The sequence below is a fragment of the Zootoca vivipara genome, chromosome 8, assembly GCF_965207765.1.
Source record: "Zootoca vivipara chromosome 8, rZooViv2.hap1.1, whole genome shotgun sequence".
Taxonomy (NCBI): domain Eukaryota; kingdom Metazoa; phylum Chordata; class Lepidosauria; order Squamata; family Lacertidae; genus Zootoca; species Zootoca vivipara.
Genome location: NC_142591.1, coordinates 25,108,965 through 25,129,315, shown reverse-complemented (window position 1 = coordinate 25,129,315; position 20,351 = coordinate 25,108,965). Strand labels below are relative to the sequence as shown.

At 40.9% G+C, this 20,351-nt stretch overlaps 1 protein-coding gene across 1 annotated transcript; it reads left to right on the top strand.

Moving 5' to 3' along the window:
* Window positions 1–279: 279 nt before the first annotated feature.
* On the top strand, window positions 280–19,669 carry CAGE1 (cancer antigen 1). Its single transcript, XM_088675161.1, is given in 18 exon segments — window positions 280–486; window positions 488–524; window positions 2,086–2,114; window positions 2,116–2,226; window positions 2,974–3,070; window positions 3,981–4,426; window positions 4,940–5,143; window positions 6,090–7,304; window positions 8,359–8,481; window positions 9,412–9,561; window positions 12,317–12,427; window positions 13,401–13,481; window positions 13,824–13,937; window positions 14,936–15,040; window positions 15,939–16,009; window positions 17,918–17,986; window positions 18,808–18,850; window positions 19,532–19,669. Coding segments are annotated over 18 exon segments (3,249 nt in total). The 5' UTR covers window positions 280–357; the 3' UTR covers window positions 19,646–19,669.
* The last annotated feature ends 682 nt before the right edge of the window (window positions 19,670–20,351 follow it).

Here is a 20,351-nt window from a genome sequence, read left to right as displayed (position 1 = left end):
CTTGCAGGTTTGCCGCAGGTGTCCGGTTGGCCAGTGAGACCAGGGTGTTGGACTTAGATCCAACAGGCTCGCTTTATGTTCTTATTGTTCCGCTATATTGTCGGTCTCTACCCGTTCTCGGCACCCAAAGCCCTGTGTCGATCCCAGGCGGTTCGTCTGAGCACAAGGGCTGCCAAGGGATCCCATGCTTCGTTGTTTTTCCGGAACTGACAGCTTGGTCCTTTCCACGTTTTCTCGGAGTTCAGTAAGTCTGTTTGCACACTTTACACATTGGGGGGGGGAGCCTAACTTTAGGACTTCCAAGGAAGCATAAGGAGGATCGGGTTGCGCTTGCATACATTATGCCCGGCGAAAGAAATGCGGAGTTTATTCTTAAAGCTGAGCGCTCTCCTCGCCTCTTTGCAAATGGAACGGCTGCGGGGGCTTAAGATTCTTTGTGACGTTGGCGCGCCTTTGGCCACGTGCGCTTTTACGAACGAGAAACTGTCAACAGCCCCTTCAGAGGAGATCGGGGCATCGAGGAAGCAAGTTGCAGCCTCCTCTCGAGGGAAACCCTGGGGCGATCTCCATGGATCCGGAAAACTGTGAGCAGCAATTTGGCATTTAAACCTCCCTCGATAAGACGACTAAAAGGGAGAGGGAAAGTTATGGAAAGGCTAAATTCCACACACACACACCCTGCGCTCAATGATAAATAAAAAATAAATAGTAAGAAAAGTAATAGAATCCTTGTGATGGCAAAAATACAACGGATATCTATCACTCCTCTTGTCAGAAACTCTGCAGGCATAAGAGATAGAAAAGAGATTTATTTTCAGAACATTTCTGCACTACCAGCACTAATGCCCTGCTAAATTCAAGCTTCGCATAAGAGGAGTGATTGTAATCAGTGTTGTTTTTTTCTTGTCAGATAACATAACTTTTCCATGGCTTGAATGCTGAACTATGCAGGCATACTTTTGGACCTGCACATTTTTTGCAGAACTGCACATTTTGTGTCTGGTATTTAATATGATGCCCTGTGTTACATATTGCCTGGATAATTTGTAGAGTGCCCTTTCTCCTTCTCAACTGGATTCTGTCACTGGAGAGAAGAAAGAGAACCGCCCTTAATTGGCTTTGTTCTCCTCTCTGCTGGTAGTTTTGAATGGAACTGTCACATCCTTCCTCATTGCTGAGTCTGCTAACTGTTTGCAATTTGGCAGCGAGGAACACAGGGACCCTGGAAGATGCTGTCACCATTGTTTGCTAATGCTGTCATGGCAAATGGACGATACCACCACATGGTGGAGTTTGTTTGCTGGCCTTTCCACTTAGGACTGCGGAGTTCAAGATAGTGAGATTCAAGGCAGGAAGAACTTGACAATGCTGCAGCAATGCCAGTCTCCATGTGGCAAGCCCAGAGCAATAGCCCTAGTACGCCTCCTCCCTGCCTTAGAAAGGGCCTGCATGGTGATAGTCCTAGCAAGATTAAGGCATACTTTTATTTTGGAGGCTTTGTTTAGTGGCGGACTTCCCCCTACCTCTTGCACTCTGTTCTGTATTGTTTTGTTTTTTTTAAAAAAATATTCTTTCTTGAGTTTTACATTGGTTAATTATACACATTTTCCATTCTTTCGTCAAAATAAGTTAAGTTATACATGAATGTAAACCAAAATAAATCAATACTTCTTTGCAAGTGACTTCCCTCCACCTTATTGCGGCTTCTTTCTTCTTCCTTATCTTTTTAACTGTGTTGTTTTCCTTATTTCACTTCTCTTACATAATTTATGCTATCTATCTGTTATTTACTTTGCAAACTTTAGTCTAAACACATCAAAGATTTTGTTTGAGAACAATGTTTTTCCAGGTACTCTTTAAAACAGTCCCGCTCCTTTTTAAACCTTTGGTTTGGTTGATTTCTAATTACTTCTGTCTGTCCTGCATTGTTGTGGTGGCACAGCCCAGTGCGAATGAACCGGTTGTGCAATCATAAAATCGCCCCTGCTTTGTTTTATGCCTTAGTAGACGTGTAATAGCTTTTAGGCTGTGTATGATGCTTTAACCATGTGGAAAGGGGCTGAAAATAATCTTATGTTTCTTTAGGAATCAGCACATCAGAGGAGGATTATTATTTTTTGCACCTGGGAGCCTTTAACTATCATGAGTGAAGTAGTAAACCCTGTTTCCACCAGCAACATTTATTTGGACCTAGAAAGCTGCAGCACAGCTTCAGAGATCTCCCAAGTATGTGCTCTTTGAATCATCGCTTGTACTCTCTCCTGGCAGCTTAGGAATGTGGTTGTTTGGGCTGTGTAGCCACCATTATTGCCCTCAATATGCTAGCTAGAAGCTTATGAGAAGGGGGGGGCACATGTACGAAAACCAACTGAGCAGGTCTCAAGTTTGAGTAAAGCGGGGGTAAAGGCTCACTGAGATGAAAATGGTGGTTTTAAACAACAACAGAGGTTGGAGTAAAACAGGGATGGAACACTGGGTTGGGTTGGGTTTGGTTTGGTTTGGTTTGAAAAACAAATAACCTTTGACCAGTAGAAATAGCAGAGACGGGTACAACTCAGAAGCTGACATCAAAAGGATAATGCATCTTCTTTCTTGCTGTACTCAAACTTTGTTTCAAGCTTTCACACTCCCCTCAGTGTCCCTGCCTGCTCACTCCACCCAAACTTCTGCCATTGTTTAAAACTGCCACTCTTTTCCTCTCAGTGACTCTTCACATCCGCTTTACTCTCAACTTCTGCCATTGTTGTTTATTTATTATATGTATTTATTATGTATGTATTTTATGTAATTTTGTGTGTGTGTGTGATTTAATGAAGTTTTTTTTAAAGAAAAGGTCAGTGCATTATAAACTAGTTGAAGATTCTGAACAGGTTTCAAGGGCAGCTCATTTTATTGCTGTTGACGTCCTGATATCCTAAACCTCGTGTCAGTTGCAAAGGTTATTAATGACTTTTAAAAAAATAATTATTCCAGAATGAAGTGCAGGATTCAATGAGGAAAAGTGGACTTGACTGCACACTCTACAAAGAAGACCATCATTCTGAGTTGATGTTTGAAGATTTCGCATATGGTATGTGCCTTTTTTTAACTCTATCAAATGAAGCAATTGGTGCTGGAACACTTGAATGACTCGCCTGATCCCTTCTTTCACATGGCACCTCAGGTACATGAGCACTTTTGGTTATGGAAATATTATTTTATACATGACAGTGATTATTAGCATGGCTAATACAAGAGGTGAGGCTTGGTCATGTAAAAATTCCTGATATGTACCACAGTGCTGAACTGTACTGTCTCAAAAATGGTTGCAAAGCATTGCTCTGTTAAGATAGTCCTCCTGTTGGTAAGAGTAGCTTGAGCATCTAAGATTTCTGTTGGCAACCCAAATAATACCACCGTCTTACTTGGCAATATATCTCCTCACAACCAAGATCCTACTGTAGTATTATAAAAGTCTTCCAGCATAGTCTCTAAATTGCGCCTTAACTGCCCATCAGTTTAGCTCGTGAAAAGTTGAATTAAAAAAAGCAAAACGCAATTGCTCTGGCTCGAAAGAGAAAACCAATAATTATCCTTCTTCGGCAGGGAATGCAAATAGAGCAATTAAAGGACAATTCAGTAATGCTGGATCAGATTCTTTGCATCCTTTCCTGGAAAGGAAACAATTACAATTGTATAAGCTGTGAAAAGCTTCTAATTAAAGAGGCACTAGCACTGCAAAGCCTCACTAGTGTGTTCCTAGTCCACATTGCTCAACCTAGCACTATTCTTTTTTAAAAATAAATAAATCACAAATGGGGTCCCCTAGAAGATGAGAGGCAATATCGGATTAAATCACTGGATTGAGGGTTTCAACCTGCTGTCTCACTTTAGAACGTGCCTTACAGAGAGCAGGAGACCCACCTTTAATCCTGCACACCTGAAAAGTACCACCAGTTCTCTCGGTGAATTTGACGGTATTTTTTGTTTTAATCGTGCAGATTTTGAAGATGCATCAGAGGACCAATTGTCGCCATTGAGCACGCTAAGAACTTGCCCTATAATGAAAGATTCCTCCTTTATCACTGAGTGGAAGGAATCCAACGAGGGATTATTGGACCAAGGAGAATCAGAGCAACAGTGCAGGGTGCAGGGTTGGCCGGAGGAATGGTACAGAACGGAGGAAGAATCTGATCCAGAAGATTCACAGGAAGTCACAACCGAAAATGCCATGCAAGCGGAGGAGTTACTGGTGGAAACGTCAGATGTGCCTATCATGGGAGAGTCCTTATTGGACTGCATTGTTAAGGAATCACCCATTGTGTCAAGTTTCCTCACACAGGCCACAGGTTCTTTATTGAAGACAGATGTGTGTGGGGGTAATGAAGACTTAATTGTCCAATGGAATGGCTCTAATGTGATTGAAAAAGCAGATGAACGAAATACGGTATGCCTTCCTTTAGCTGTGCTGTAAATGGGAAAGATGGTGGTGTCAATTCTTAAGTCCAAAAAGTAGATACCCTAACTACCCTTTTCAAATAATGCTGTCAGATTTCACCCCTTTCCAGGATGTCCAAGCTCTGTACTCTTTCTATTATCTTTTATAATGAGAAATACAGGAAGGAACATACAGTGGAACCTTGGTTTTCGAACACAATCCATTCCAGAAGTCTGTTCAACTTCTGAAACGTTCAGAAACCGAAAATCAAAGGGCTGTCGGCAAAGTGAATGGTGAAAATGGGAAAATGTGCCGCAGAAGCTGTTTCACTTTCGAGACGCATTTGAAAATGGAAGCATTCACTTCTGGGTTTTCAGCGTTTGGCTTCTGAATCGTTTGGCAGCCAAGATGTTTGAAAACCGAAGTTTTGACTTAGAGTTTTGTGTCTGGCAAAGATATGGTTGTAGTAGTATATTTTCACTCCGACACAATGAACCAGCTTTGAATCCTTCTTGTTGACAGATGGAGACTGGACACCACAATGAATCAACGAAAGATTTCCAGGACTTTGAGCTCACGGTTTCGCCAAACGCTGTGGATGAAAACCTAGATTACATTCGCACTCTGGTGCAGTCAAACAGAGAATTAAAAGAACGTCTCAAGAGCAATATAGCGTGTTTTATCAGCGAAGAGAAAGTGGACGATAGCATACTTCTACCAGAAAATGTAAGATTTTGAAATATATAACGTAATAAATATTGTAGAATTGATCATAGAAAAAGCAACCATGAGAAGTGGCAGTACTATCATAGTGCATCAATCAGCTTCATCAGTAAAAAAAAAAGGGGGATCATAGTTTGATCTAATTTAAATGAGAATTGGTTCTATATTGACGTTCATCACTTGATGACTTGAAAGAGTAAGCAATAGCTGATGTGACACCACAGATGATGACATCAAATATTACGGCTTTCGGTGGAGTCATGTACACATGATTGGGTTGTGGCCATAGTTTAATAGCAGAGGGCATGATTTGCATTCAGAAAGTCTCAATCCCACATAAAATCCCCCCTGCAAAAGGATGTCAGGAAGCAGGGCTCGGAAAGAACTACGTTTGAAACCTTGATGAGCCATTGACAGTCAGAGTAGACAATAGTGCGCTAAATGGATTGACTCTGCAAAACACCTTCATGTGTTGTAAGTCAAGGCAGCAAGCACCCAGGGGGAGAAACATTCCCCACCCCAGGTCTAAATTATATGTAAAACATGTGTGAAGCACCTTTTAGTACTTAAGGCACTGCCAAGAAATTAAGTATGAATCTGTTTGACTTTAGATCAGCCTTTCTCAACCTCAGCCTACAACTCCCATGATCCCTAGCTCACAGGACCAGTGGTCAGGGATGATGGGAGTTGTAGTCCAGCAACATCTGGGGACCCAAGGTTGAGAAAGGCTGCTTTAGATCATGTCCACCACAAACAATCTGTACAATTGCCCAGCTTGCATACCTTGGTAGACGAAACTAAGGAGTATGTGAGGGCAAGTACAACGGTTTACATCAGTTTACAGTACATCCGTCCGCTTGTTACAGAAAGCAGATCTCATAGAAATTACTTTTCGCCCATGACGTTTTGACTTAAATCTTTGATTATCATATGATCTGTTTTAATACAGTTTGAAAATGTGTCTGAAGGAGAGCATAACACTGAGCCTTCACCTCTCTGTCCAGAGAAGTCCTCCTTCGTGGCAGAAGAAGGTATACAAGGGGACAGAGGCGACAAAGCTCTTTCCCCAACCCATTCAACAAAGAGTTGCTGCTTAAGTCCTTATGGAGCTTCAGACAAACTCTGGAACACCCCAGAATTTAGTCCAAAGCAGTTGCTGCTTCAAGAAGGTGATATGGACTTCAGCAAGGTCATTAAGGACTTAGAACTGGACCAGCAGAAGCACCTGCCCCATATCTTGGGTCTTCAGTATGGCAGTATATTTTCTGAGAAGACCAAAGAAATTGAGAAACTCCTTCTTGAGGAAGGAGATACGGATTTGAACAAAATCATCCAGGCACTAGAGCAAGGCCAAAAGAGGCAAGAGATCCAAGTAATGGACCTTTATCATTGTGATGTTTCCTTGGCAAAAAGGTTTAAAGAGCAGGAGGTGGACTTTTTCATGAAGCACAACTTTATTATTGACACCATCAGGAAGCTGAAGGAGAACACTGCTGATCTCATAGAAACAATGAGCAAAGTCACAGGAAAGAAGGAAGAGGCAGAGGGGTGCCCAAAGTGCATGACGGGAGCTTCAGGAAACACTAAGGATGATCTCCAGGACTTTGGGTCTGAGAAGGCGGCTCTGGTGCTGCAGTTGGAAAAGCTCAGTGCAGACTACAGAGTTCTTCAAGAAAAGCACAAGGCAGAGGTAGAAGAGAAGGCCAAATATATGGCTCGGTGTAAGGAGCTGGACTGCACTCTCCGCAAGAAAGAGCAAGAGATACAAGAACTGAATCGCGTTGTACAAAAATTGGAGCGTGAAGCCAGCAACACCATGTCAATTCTTCACAAACTGAGGGGAGAAAGTGAGGACGCTCAGAAGCGTTCCTTGTCCTTGGAGGCAGAACTGCAGAAGCAGAAGGACGAGAGGCTGGCAGAAAGGGAGGGGCTGGGCTGCAGATACAATAAGCTGCTTGCTCAGATTAAACTCCTGCAGGCGGAATTTGAGAACGAGCAGGCCGAGATGGAGAAGATGCAACAGCAGCTCTGTGCGTTCAGAACAGAGACGAGCGGGCTGCAGCAGGAGATGGCAAAGAACAGAGAGGAGAATCGCTTCTTGCAGCTGGAGTCTGCCAGGTGGAAAGAGCAGTGCAGACAAATTAGAGAGCCACAAACGCTGAAGGTATACAAGGCTATCTCGAAATCATTGAGTAGCATGTAGTTTTGTGTGTGTGCGTGTGTTTTTAAAGGTTTGCACATACTTTTAAAGGAGCAAACAGGCTTTCTCTTTCTCACTTCATTCCCTGTGGCAAGATTCCCCGCTCCATCATGTTCCTGTTACAGGATCAGGCCAGTGGAAATAGACTGCCAATATGAGAAGTAGGTATTCCAAAATGTTGATGGTCTTGATTTGCTCTTAGCTCAAAATTACAGATTCTTCCACACCAGCCCTTTCCTATGGAATTATCATCCTTTGTTCACTCACAGAGATCCAATTAATGTTGCTATTATCATCCAGTTATGATTGCAGTCCAGTGTTTTCTGCACCGTCCTTGGTTTTCCTTCCCAGATCTGATCTTTTGTTTTTTGTTTTTTTAATCAAATGCAATTGCAGCATTAATGTGGGCAATTGGTCAAAACGTATTAAGTTTTTTCTTCAGAGTTCTTGTACCTTAAGTTAACAGTTTTGTATCTGTTTGTTGTACTTAATTGCTTCCTGTTAATTGCTGAGATCAGTAATGAATCACCCCCTTTAACATGTCTGAATGGCCACAGTGTCACAAGACAAAGGTTAATTGCTGATTTCCTCTCATTATTCCAGTGCAGGGAAATTAAAGCCTTCCCCACTCCAGGATCAGAAACTAACATTAGAGTAGTCAAGAGACTATTTATAACTTAATTCCCTAAGTGTCAGCAACAAAAGGCAATGAAATGAATGGGACTAGAAAACAAGAAGTGTTTAAATAACATTGGAAAGGTACCTTTACAGAATGGGACTTAGTTGTGAGTAAACATTATAGAAGGATGTTGGCCATAGGGAAAAATCAGGTACAACACAAACCTGCTTTTATTCGCCTCTGTGGTGAAGAGGTTTCCCCTCCCCACCCCACCCCAGGTCACATCTAGTTTGGTTCCTAACAGTAAATGTGAATGTGAAGATTGACAAAGTATGAGTGTTTGTTTTCAGGAATATACAAATAACCTAAACTGATGTTCTTGCACTCTCTTCATATTAGGAGCAGCTGCATTCCCAAATGATCCAGATTCTCAGATATGAACTTGGATTAAAGAGGGAAGAGTTGAGAAAGAAAGAAGAAATAATCGAGTGGAGCATGCACATTCTGGGAAGGTTTCTTTTGGTATGCTCAGTTTTATACCATTAAGGGCAACACCCCTGAGCTTTATCATTACTATTTTGAATTTTTTGTCTGAGTGCACGTGTGGGTGCTTTCAGCCTTCAGTTTCTGTCAAAATTGCACCCTTTTCCAAATGGAAGTAGTAAGAAGTACATTCCATTTTAAAAGAAAGCCCAAAAAAGAAGAAGGGTGAGATGTTAGCCTATTTTCTCTTTTAAAAAATCGCAAACATGCATTTAAACTGGAATGCCTTTTTAAGCTCCTGGAATGTTTATTTTTTAAGCAAAACGTACTTTTGGAAATGTTCATACAATTATGAACAGCAGTTGGACAAAAGATGGCACTGATTTTGGAGTAGCTTGTTGTAAAAAAAAGACTGTCTATCATTGACACTTCGTTCGACCTGCTGCCACTTTGCTGACCGCCACATAGCCTCAAAGACCATAAAGACTGGTTTGCCTTTCGGTATTTATTTGTATATGCTACCTGCTTGATGTTTGGTTTTGGCTTCTGTGTCAGTGTTTGTATATGGTTCTCTTGTTGTTTTCTTTTTGTACTAATAATACTTGATTGAAACTTGATTGAATCTTGTGCCCTTGCGTGCTGCTTGTATTGTATTGGACTTTTGAAGAAATTGGCAGCATTAGCCCATTATTTCAGTTTTTGTTGTACCTCCAGATGTTTTTGGCCTACAACTCCTATGAATCCCTAGCTAGCAGGACCAGTGGTCAGGGATGATGGGAACTGTAGTCTCAAAACATCTGGAGGGCCGAGGTTGAGGAAGCCTGCTGTAGGCAATCAAAACCCCATAATATATTTTGCTTCCATAATGCTTCTTAATAGGTTTACAGTGCCGATATTCTATGTTCAACCTGTTTTCGCATTTCTTTTCTTATAATCTAATGTACCTCACTGTATCCTCTGTCAAAACAGAACATGAAGTCAATGCATTCAGCTTTGTCCATCAGAGATCTCCACAGTGAAGAAGACCATTTCAATTCTCCTTATGTCCAGAAAGCATCTCACCTCTTGTCAAAAATCTGCAGTCTTCTGGCTCTTGCGGAAGGATTACTTACCTGCCAGGTAATGCAAAATACCACAGCCCTTTTCAATAGCCACCTTGATAGCACCTAAAACATGAATTCTATGGTCCATCCAGAACGGCCCGTCACCCAGTATACACTGTACTGTATATTTCCAACAAGATTGAAATAAAGGAAATTTCAACTCTGCCAGTAAAACAAATCAGTCTTTTTATATTTCCTTTCCCTCCAGCTTTTCTTCCAGCACCGTTATGCAGGCAGATCACATGGATGTTACTATTTAGGAAGCAGCACTTCTCTGGCTCCTAAATCAATTAACTATCAGACATGACACAAATGCAACATTCTCTGCCTGGGTTGTTGTTTTGTTTTGTTGCAGGGGTTCAGAGAGGGTGGGGAACAGAATGGCAGAAGGGAAATGCCTTGAACAGTGGCCTGCAGGGGTAGCCTGCCCAAACCAAACATGATTTTGTTCACACAAGTACACCAGACAGAAACAGTACTGACCACTTTTGTGTTTTATTGTGTGCTCTTCCTTGAGTCCTTGGATAGTGCCTACGCAGTGGTTGTGGTACGTTTAAATGTGCCTCCCAATTTTTAAAAGTTGGACACCTATGGATCACATAGGAAACACCTGGTTATCTCCTCCTGCTCTCTATGTGGCCAGTGGTGCACTTTGAACAAATACGGTAACTAGCAAGGTATACACTTAGGTTTTAATTAAATGTCTGCACGTGTACTTGCGAGTTTCCCCATTATTTTTGTATACTACCCACTAACTTTTTGTGCTTCGCAAATGTCAAGGTTCCATCCCTCATTATTATGAAAATACCTTTGCAGGCAGAGGACTAGTTCAGGCAATCATGACAAGGTATCTTTGTTAGTGCAGTGTATGGGACTTTCTTCAAATGTGTAGCATAATCTCTGATGTGAACTGGGCATGGGTGCGCTTTTATATTATTTTGCCTGCAATGGTACAGGCAAAGTTATATAGTACACAAAGCGATAGCTTGCGTTACATTTCCATGAGCATTGAAGTCAAGTGTATGGGAAAGTCTTTACAATTCAATTTTCCCACAGGACTAAACAAGGGGAAGTATTTGTTAATGCAGAGCATAGTTGCTTATTAGCGTCTTTGGTGACATATTCAAATGGCAGGGTGCATCCTGACATTTTGCCATTAAAAAAAAACTTCAGAAAACATCAAATCCCTGTTCTAAACCAGCTGAGTAGGAATTTTTTCCAACTCTGAAAAGAATAGAATCACAGCTCGAAGCAAACTGAGTAACAACCCTTGAGTTCTGTTGGAGATACTTGGTTAAGAAGAGTGCCATGTTGTACTGTGTTGTAATGTTCAGTAGCATTTCATACCGGTAGAGTTCCTTACATGGTACCCATGCCTCAGCGGTCAATGAATCTGATTCCTTCCAAGGAATATACACTCTGGTTCACATGTGGCTACATTCTTCAGTCTCACGTAGGAATCAGTGGAAAATAGGAAGCGCTTTTCCATCAGGTTATGTGGATCTATGTAACTCCTCAGAGTGCTTCTAGAGAGTCACCTCCCCTAGCACTGGTAGCACTAAACAGGAAGTGAGAGAAGACGTACTTCTACAAAGATTATGGGGATCACCATAATCCACATGTGGATTGCCAGGTCAAGTACATCTGGAAGTACGCTAAGGAAACAAACAACTGATGAGTGAGAAACTCTGAAAAGCAGTGGGGAAAGAACGACCGCCTTCCTTCTAAAGACAAGGCCGCTCGCTGCTTCTCCCAGATGGAAATGGCTACCCAGTCTTGCCTTGGTTTTGTGCGTGTGCTAAGCCATCCTAAGAATGTTTGCTACGGAGCAAATTCACTACTCAATAAAACTCTTCTGTTGAAACCTATGGCTGAAATGTGCCTTCTTTTCTCTGAATCTCACCCTTTTATTTCCCTGCTGTCTTCAGTGATGTTTACAAGCTTTCCCGTTGTTGTTTTTACGTATTACCTAAACTTCCGATACCTGAGGCACACTTCAACTCTGATTCAAACTGTGAGCTGCGCTTCATCCTTGCCTACAAATGGGCTTCTTCTTTTTAAAGGGGTGTCCCTACGAATTGCTTCAAGCATTCTGTGAATGCTTGAGGGGAATACAAGGAAGGCCCTCACTGGCTGTCCTCCCCTGAACTTAACATGCCTGCTGGCCATGTCTCTCCAGCAGCTGGGTCTTCTGCATTAAGAAAAAAGGGACCCTGTGCAGGACCAATTGTGTTGGGCTTCTCTGTGCAATTGTGAGCCCTGATTGTCCAGGACAGCTGGTCAGTTGAACATGCATACAGGCTCAATGTCAATGCTCAATGATTTGGGAGGGATGTGGCCGGTAGTTGCATTCTAAATTATCCTTCATGTGTCCAGTAAATGCAGGAGCGGGTTCATATGGGCATCCCTTTAGTCTGTCTATGAGTAAGCATCACTTTACTCAAAAGAACCCATTTTGTCTGTTTCTGCATGAGCATCTAGCCATGTCTCCTACCAGGAAGGAGGCAAGACCAGGGGAGCGATTTGGGTGCAGAACAGCTTCCTGTGGGGTGGAACTTGAATTATTTGGATTGATTTATTTCTTGAAACGTGCAAACCGTTTTCTCACAGTACAACGGCTTCCTCTCCAGCACACAATCGGGGAATTGCTGCTCTACAACCATCCTGTTTAGAAATTCACTTTATTACAAGTGATGCATTAATTCTTAGGAAACTAACTGGCGTCCATTTGGAGTTTAAACAATGTTCGTTTTATGTCACTTGTTTGATAGGACACAGATAATCAGGCAATTGCTGAATGTTCCACGGAAAGTGAAACTGTTATTGAAGTGAAGGGGAAAATGCAGCGCCTGTTATTTAAAAAGAAAAGCTTGGAGAAAGAGGTAGGGACACTGGTTGTTTCCCCTGTCGTCCTTGACCCTCATGTCAAAATAGCTAATTATCTTCTAAACATGCTGTATGTGAGACTTTGTACTTTTGCTTTGTGAACCGCCCTCAGTCCTTTTGATGGAGGGTATATGAATCGAATAAAGAATAATGAAACCATAAGACAGCTTGGAAACTGCAGCTGGTGCAGAATATAGCGGCAAGACTGCTGACAGGAACAAAGTGTTGGTTTCAACCTGCAAAGCTCTATATGGCTCAGGACCCTGATATCTAGCAGAATGCTACCCCTAACAGGACCGGCCCATTCATGAGGTAATGTGAGGCAACCACCTCAGGCAGCAGGATCCACCAGGTCAGCAGATTCAGCTTCTGAAGAATGCATCACCTGCTGCCGCCGCCGCTGTAGCAATGGCAGCGACGGCTGCGGTGTGCTCCTTGGAGCCACTCTGAGATTGATAGTTAGGTTCTGAGAAAAGCTCTGTGGTCTGCATACGACAGAAAATATATAAATCCATAAAGTACTACTTATGAATTCAGGGCAGATACAGCTATTCTCGATGGGAGGTTGGTCTGTACGTCTGAGTCTTGTTCATGAGAATGCTGTGCAGTGGCAGGTGAACTTCATAAGGATCCTCTGCATTCTGTCATACGGACAAAAACAATACATTTCAACCATCAGTCCCCGTATTTCTTACAAATAAGTGATAAACTGAAGTACATGCCATGCCACAAGTACAGGAGCAGTCTGCTGGGATCAATTAATGTGCCATAGCAAGATGGATAGTGACTAAACATGAATAAAATTTGCTGCTTCTTGAATATGTCAGTTTTGCTTTGGGATATATGTATAGCATATAAGAAAGTCTGGGGAGAAGAGAAGCAAGACACAACTGAATGAAATACGTTCAATTTTTCCTTTCCTTTCCCTCTCGTTTGCTTATAATTCATCCCCATAAATACTGTATTTAGTTGAGGAAGCACAAGGAAAACATAGCAGCCATGAGGAAGTTGATAATTAATGAGAAAGCGTCTGAAGACCCTGATACTGAGGTGAGTTCAATATTATGAAAAAAAACAGAAATTAAAAGAAAATCAGAAGGGGAATTGGATTTCGTGCATTATGGAGCATTAATTTAAAACAAGAACCATTAATATGGCTGCAGTCCTGTATACTAACTTGGGGGGACTTAACCATGAGGTAAATACTGCAGACTTGCTATGTATACGTAATAAAGGCCTACTATTGCTAAGAAAAGTAGCAAATATGGGTTACGTTCCTAAACAGACTTATTAGGGAGTAAGCCAAGTGGAAGTAAGCAGGACTTACTTCCAAGTAAACATACTAGGGTTATGCTATTAAAGGCTAATGCATTGTTCTGAATGGGTATTTAGTCACAGGCTACAGAAGCTGGCGAAGAGGAATCAGAAAATGGCAGAGACCTGCCTGATCTTCTGAGAACAAAACTGAGTGAATACCACAAGCAAATTGATGAGCTCCAAGCTGATGTGAGTAGATGTGAGAGAAAGAGGGCTCAGGAATCATTTCCATGAAATTGCTTCCATTTCCAGAAAACTGGGATTCCTGTTATCCTTGGCAAGACTTAAATCCTTGGAAGGTTTTCAGAAGACATCTGTGGGAATTCTGTTCCTGATTCTGTTACATGCCTGATGGTTGCCCCCTCATGGTTGTCCAAAGGGATCAGTTTTAGCCCAAAACAGCAACAAAGGAATTAGCCCTCATAACGGAGCAACAACGGATAGCTCCGTTGGTTAGAGTGTGGTGCTGATAATGCCATGGTCATGGGTTCAATCCCCATGTGGGACAGCTGTATATTCCTGCATTGCAGGGGGTTGGACTAGAATTCAGGCATGTCAAACCTGCGGCCCTCCAGATGTTTTGGCCTACAACTCCCATGATCCCTAGCTAGCAGGACCAGTGGTTGGGGAAGATGGGAATTGTAGTCCAAAACATCTGGAGGGCCGCAGGTTTGACATGCCTGGACTAGATGATCCTCAGAACCCCTTCCAACTTTACAGTTCTATGATTCTATAAGCAAAGAGCCAAGAGATGTTTGCTTGGAATAGCTCCTGGGTGCACTTCTAGAGGCACTTCCACACAAAATAATTTCTGGATGAAACAAATTGCCCTATAAGCACATGTTTGTATGGGTCTTAATCCATTACTTGTCTTGTCTTAATCCATTACTTCGTTCAAGAAGCATTAACTTTCCCAAGGAAAAAATATGGAAGTGGTCACACTCCTGGGATGATGTGTTGATTGTACCAGCTGTTCCCAGGATGTATCCCAAGAAAAATAGTTGGTGTTGACAAGCTTAATCTATGGCTGAGCATGACTAGCACTATTAATGTGGTAGGCACTTTGGAGAACACAAAAATAATGGGTGGTATTCAATGACCTTTTACTCAGAGTAGACCCATTAAAATGAGTCAACCTGGCCAAGTTATATCCATTAATTTTAATGAGACATTCTTTCTTTGGAAAGATTAAAGCACTGGAAGCTAATTTGGCATCCAAAGAAGAAGTAAGCAAGAAGCTCACTGGAGAAATTGTCGAGCTTCAGAAGGACTTGGGCAGCTTGTCATGCAAGGTATGAGCATGAGCTGATGTTACTCTGACAAGGTTGAAAAACTCAATTCACTTTCAAAACATAGTAACTGTAATCTGGAGTTGTACTAACTCCAGTAGTACTAACTCCATTTCTAGATCGGGTGCAGGTTTATCTTGTCCAGCATTCTGTTCCCAGTCCCAACCATAGCCAGATGTGTCTGGAAGCTCTTTACTGAGCTACTGACATCCCTGAAACAAAGCTCCAAGCACATTGAAACTTGGTTAGATTTACACCTGCCTTCATCCACCTTTGAACAAACATTTCCCACAAAAAATGCTTAGGCTAGAATAAATCACAAACACTTAACTTTGCAAAAAAATTACTCACAGAGTTTTCAGAAGTAAGAGCAAGCAACTCTCCATCTATTGGCAGTAAAATAAAGAATAAAATGTTCCAGATGACTTAAAAGGAAAGAACTTGTTTTCATTGCAAAAAGAATGGCAAAGATGCAGGCTGTAAAAATCTCTTTTTGGAGAGATGCCATTCACTTGCAGGATCACATGTGCTCCACCCTTGTCATAGTGCAGAGTGATAGTGTAAACATACCAGTAAGATCCACCTCCATCCCATTTAACTCATTTAATTACCCCAGTGGATTCACTGGGATTATATGCAGTGATTTTTTTAAAAATGGATTTCTATATGCAGTGCTCATGTGGATGAAGTTCCATAGATCAGTGATAATGTTGATATTTACGTATTGCTATAATGTTGCAAAAGGGCAGGATTTACAAGTGTACTCAAGGCAGCTCACAATTAATAAAATATCATATACAGTACAATCAAAGATGTGATAATATTATGCTTTAATGGAGATTTCACTGGTTGTTTTCTCTTTTGTACTATGCTAAATCATTTTCTGATTTTATTTTAAAAGGTGACATCATATGAGGAAATTATTGAATGCGCTGACAAAAGGCTTGAACAAGCCAATTCAGAAATATCTGAGTAGGTACAGCACTGCTGCTGGGTTATTTTCTGTTGTATATGTTCCAGAAACACATAGTAAGAGACAATTCCTGCACTTGGAAAATTGAGTGGAACCTAAATGAAATCTTGTGCTTGGTTTCATGCAGTTACTTGGTTAGACCGCATGTAATCAGGTGTTTTAGCACTGCAGTATTTTATAGAGCCACTTCAGATTAGCAACTCTTGAACCAAATGTTGGGCTGATATTAAAGCACATGGCTTTAATGTGTTCAGCTCAATGTTCTCTGGGGTTGCAAATTAACTTGGGCTGTTTTGGTGTGGAAGCAGCCTAAAGATGCAATCTCAGGGCTTAGTCTGTTCCAGGTTCACACCTGACCGCACCGCTATTTTAAGTGGCAAATGATGCATGGCACGACATCCATGTGTAAGGAAGCCTCAGTAAGAAGGGGGTGCTTTTCACCAAATAAGAGCCACAGATAGATCAACACAGATAGATCCTCCTACTCCCCCCCTTTTTTAATTCTGCCACTGTTTTGGAATTTTATTAACCTCTCAAATTTTTTTGGGGGGGGGAACCTGGAATCCCACAGGGATGAAAACAAGTGTCGGGTAGTATCAAGGGAAAACAAAATGGAAGAATCAGCATTAAGCAGGCCATTTCCCCTTATTGGAGGGTTGGGAACCTCAGGCCTGAGGGCCAAAGATCACTCCCCAGGCCTCTCTGTCTGCAGTCACATTAGTAATGGCCAGGGATTGATTTTGGGATTGAGTGACAGGAAGAAACATAACGGACAGAATAATTGTCCCTCAGGACTTTCCCTTAGCCACATTGTCCTGGGTCACACTTCACGTCTTCCTCAGGTGCTTTCGTGTGACAAAAAAGATCCTTGCCCTTTCACACAAAAGTGCCCCACACTAAGGGTGCTTTATGACAGAGAAAGAGCCTCTCAGTTTTTAAATCTGTGTTTTCACTTTGGGGATGTGGGTTCATTTTTGTTTTCTTTATGCTGCTTTTGATTTATTTTGTGCCTTATTTTGCCTTTACGTGGCTTCCATATTTGTTTGTTTGTTTGTTTGTTAAACTGCCAGAGAAGTTTATGTTACATGAAGACATACAAATTCTGACTGATAAATAAACAGTAAATAGTAAACGGGAGTTATTTGTTAATTTCAGCAAAGTCAGGCTTATTTCTTCCTACCCAGAAGAAAGTGGCAAAGTCAGGTGTTTTGTGAGTGGTCGCAAGCAAATTAAGAGGCTTGGGGGAAAGTGAACTTTATACATGTACAAGATGCAGCATTAAATCGAAACAGCAAAGGCATGTAGAGGTGATTTTATGACTGTCCCAAATTCACTTCTCTTGGGGAATTTTTGAAACTTGAACTTAAAGGACTTTCAGGAAGTGTTGCAACACCTTCTTCTGTAGACCGGCTTTCAAGGCACGCCTTTGGAGTTCTCATATATTTAGTGCAGTAGTTTATATTTTATATTGGGGTTTGCTGGGTGATCATTTTTTAAATGTGATGTTGCTTTCAGCCCTTAGGAAAGGGTAGGTAAGAAATCAAAATTATGACAATTCCATTATTATTTCAGATACAAATTTCAGACACATCTGAAGAAACTCTTTTTGGATTGAAAAAGTGAAATTGCAAATCAATCTACAAACCAATAACTTTAGCTGCCTGTTTTTTTAAAAAGTTTATTTGTATCCCGAGTCTCAAAACATTTTTTATTTTTCTTGGAAGCAAACTCCATTGAAATCAATTCGACTTATTTCCAAGTAAATGTGTTTCAGACTGGAATAACAGTTTGCAAGTCGTCATCGCAGTGACTTAGTACACAGCCTATATCTTGATAAATTCTATGAGAACATACTGCATATAACTGAAACAAATGTACCAATCGGTTAAATTGTCTCTTACTGGCAGTTTAGAGAAAAGAAACCAGGATTTGGAAGATTTAATTAAGAAGTTCAAAAAGAATACCAGAAAGCTGAGGTAAACTTCATATATATTTCACGTTCAAGAAGAGGAGGGTTCTGAAAGTGCTCACATTATTATCAAACTTACAAATGTCTTCCTTCACATACAACTTGCATAGACAGGTAAACATAATCTTGAAGTGCTTCTTATAAAATAATAAAAAGCTCTTTTCCAGCCCAAACTATTAATTATTAGGGACATGTGGCCACCAACTAACTACAGCTCCCATCTGCTAATATTTGGGGTCCCTCCAGAGCACAAAAAAATCGTATTCTCATAATTTTTGCTCACGAGGGTATTGGAACAGTTATACACACCTTCCAACATGTTGAGGCCCAGTACCATCACATAAATTTCAGGCTTCAACTATCAGGTGAATAATATGTCTGCATTTGTTCTGTTACTGTGCATGTTTATTTTATGAAAAATGCATCTACGATTATGTTGCCTGAAGTTGCCCATTAAACCCATAGTGGCAATATACAATACTTGCACATACGGTAGCATTACCATGACAGCCATTTTAAACAGGAAAAGATGCTGCCAGGAGGACAACTGGACTGGGGGAAATAGAGGAAGGGGAACTGAACCTTCTGCACTTGCTGTTTCCTGTTTAGAAAAAAAGAATATTTGAGATTATATTGCCTGCATTTGCCTGTAACATCTAGTCTAGTCCTCAGTGCTGTTAGCCCTGTGTACTTGTGGGTATTGATTCAATAATCTTGGGCAGCAACTTTACGCTCTGCTGTCTGCTTCACTCCCCAAACTTACATGGCCAGAAGTCACATTTTCAAGTGGGGAAGCATTAAGTGAGCACTTTCTTTATGTTTCCACAGGCAAGGGTGGTCTTCATTTTTCCCAAAAATGTGGATTCAGGGGGTAAGTCAAAATATATTGCCCTAAATAAGGATCAGCAACTGGAGACCAGAGTCCAAATTTTGCTCCTGAAAGGGTAATGCTGGTCCCTTATCAGGCCTACTAAGGTTTTTAATGCCATCTGTTCCCCGAACAGCACTGTCATAAACTACTTTGGTTTAATACAAGGCAGACTAAATGTTTAAATAAAGAATTATCATTTTTATTCAGATGTTTTAAGAAAATATAGCATATTATGTGTGGTTGTATTGTATTGGACACAGTCCAAAGTTAAACACTTATCTTTCATTGATTTCCATAGAAGACTCAAAAACATACTTAATTCTGTTAACGGCATAAGACAAAACAAAGCACTTTAAGTTCCTTTGGATCATTATCTGTAATCTCATGTTCCAATTTTCAGCATTACATATCAAAATTATATAAACAGAGAGAGATAGAACATTAAGTCTGTAATCCTGTGTAATTTTCCTGGGATTAAGTTCCATTGGAAACAGTGGGGCTCTCTCTTTAGAGTAAGCTTATACGATACCTTCTCAGAGTATACCCACTGAAATAACCAGGGTTAAGTTACTCCATTAATTTCACTGGGTCTACTCTGCGTGCAACATAGTTGGATATCACCTTTAGTGACTTAAAATTGAAGGAAAATCTGAACTGTAATATTTTTCCTTCCATTTTCAGGATTTTCAAAAACTGAGTGGAACCCATTTAGTTACTAAAGGACAAACAATTAAATATGCCAAGTATGATTGTCATTGTCACTGCAGCAAAGTAGGTTTACAAATGACATATTAAAGTTGATTAAAAAATAGAAACCTTCATTTTTTCCTTGGTTTGTGAGTATAATCTTCTTTTCTTATTATTAGGAGACAACAGTTTGAAGTGTGTTTGAATACAGTGAATTCTTTTCCAAAGATCCTGCTAAGAGAATTAAAGAATGAACCCCTTTTCATCTCTTAACACATAATTAAGGTTGATATATTTAACCTCGTTTGATCCCAAAATTTCTGATTCTTAACCTACCCAAGTACATTGAAGTTTTACACCTTCTACTTCCCAAACACCAATATCTTCTTCCCAATATGCAGTATTATATCCACATAGATTCTGCTGTCCAATAATTTCCAGTGCTAGAAATAATACCTAGTTAGAAAAACAAGTAATGCATTTACTGAAATGTGATTTTATTAACACAGAGGAATGACCCACTTAAAGATTTTTAAAGCCCAGTCTTCAGCCAAAAAAGGCTCCTAGTGCTTACAGTTCACTAAAAAGGTTTTGCAATCGGGTTTGCAATCGCAAAAGTCAGACCCATACAAGTACAGGACACCCCCAAGTAAGTACTCTAAAGCTGCAATTGTGTGCACACTTAATTCGCTGCTTGCATTTCAGGGACCTCTGGTTGGGAAGCTCTATTTAGTTGCCCCCACTGAATTTTTATCCCACGACAATGTGTGTGGTACTCGTTCAGGAATGCATTTGAAATAGGCTTCAGCTTCTT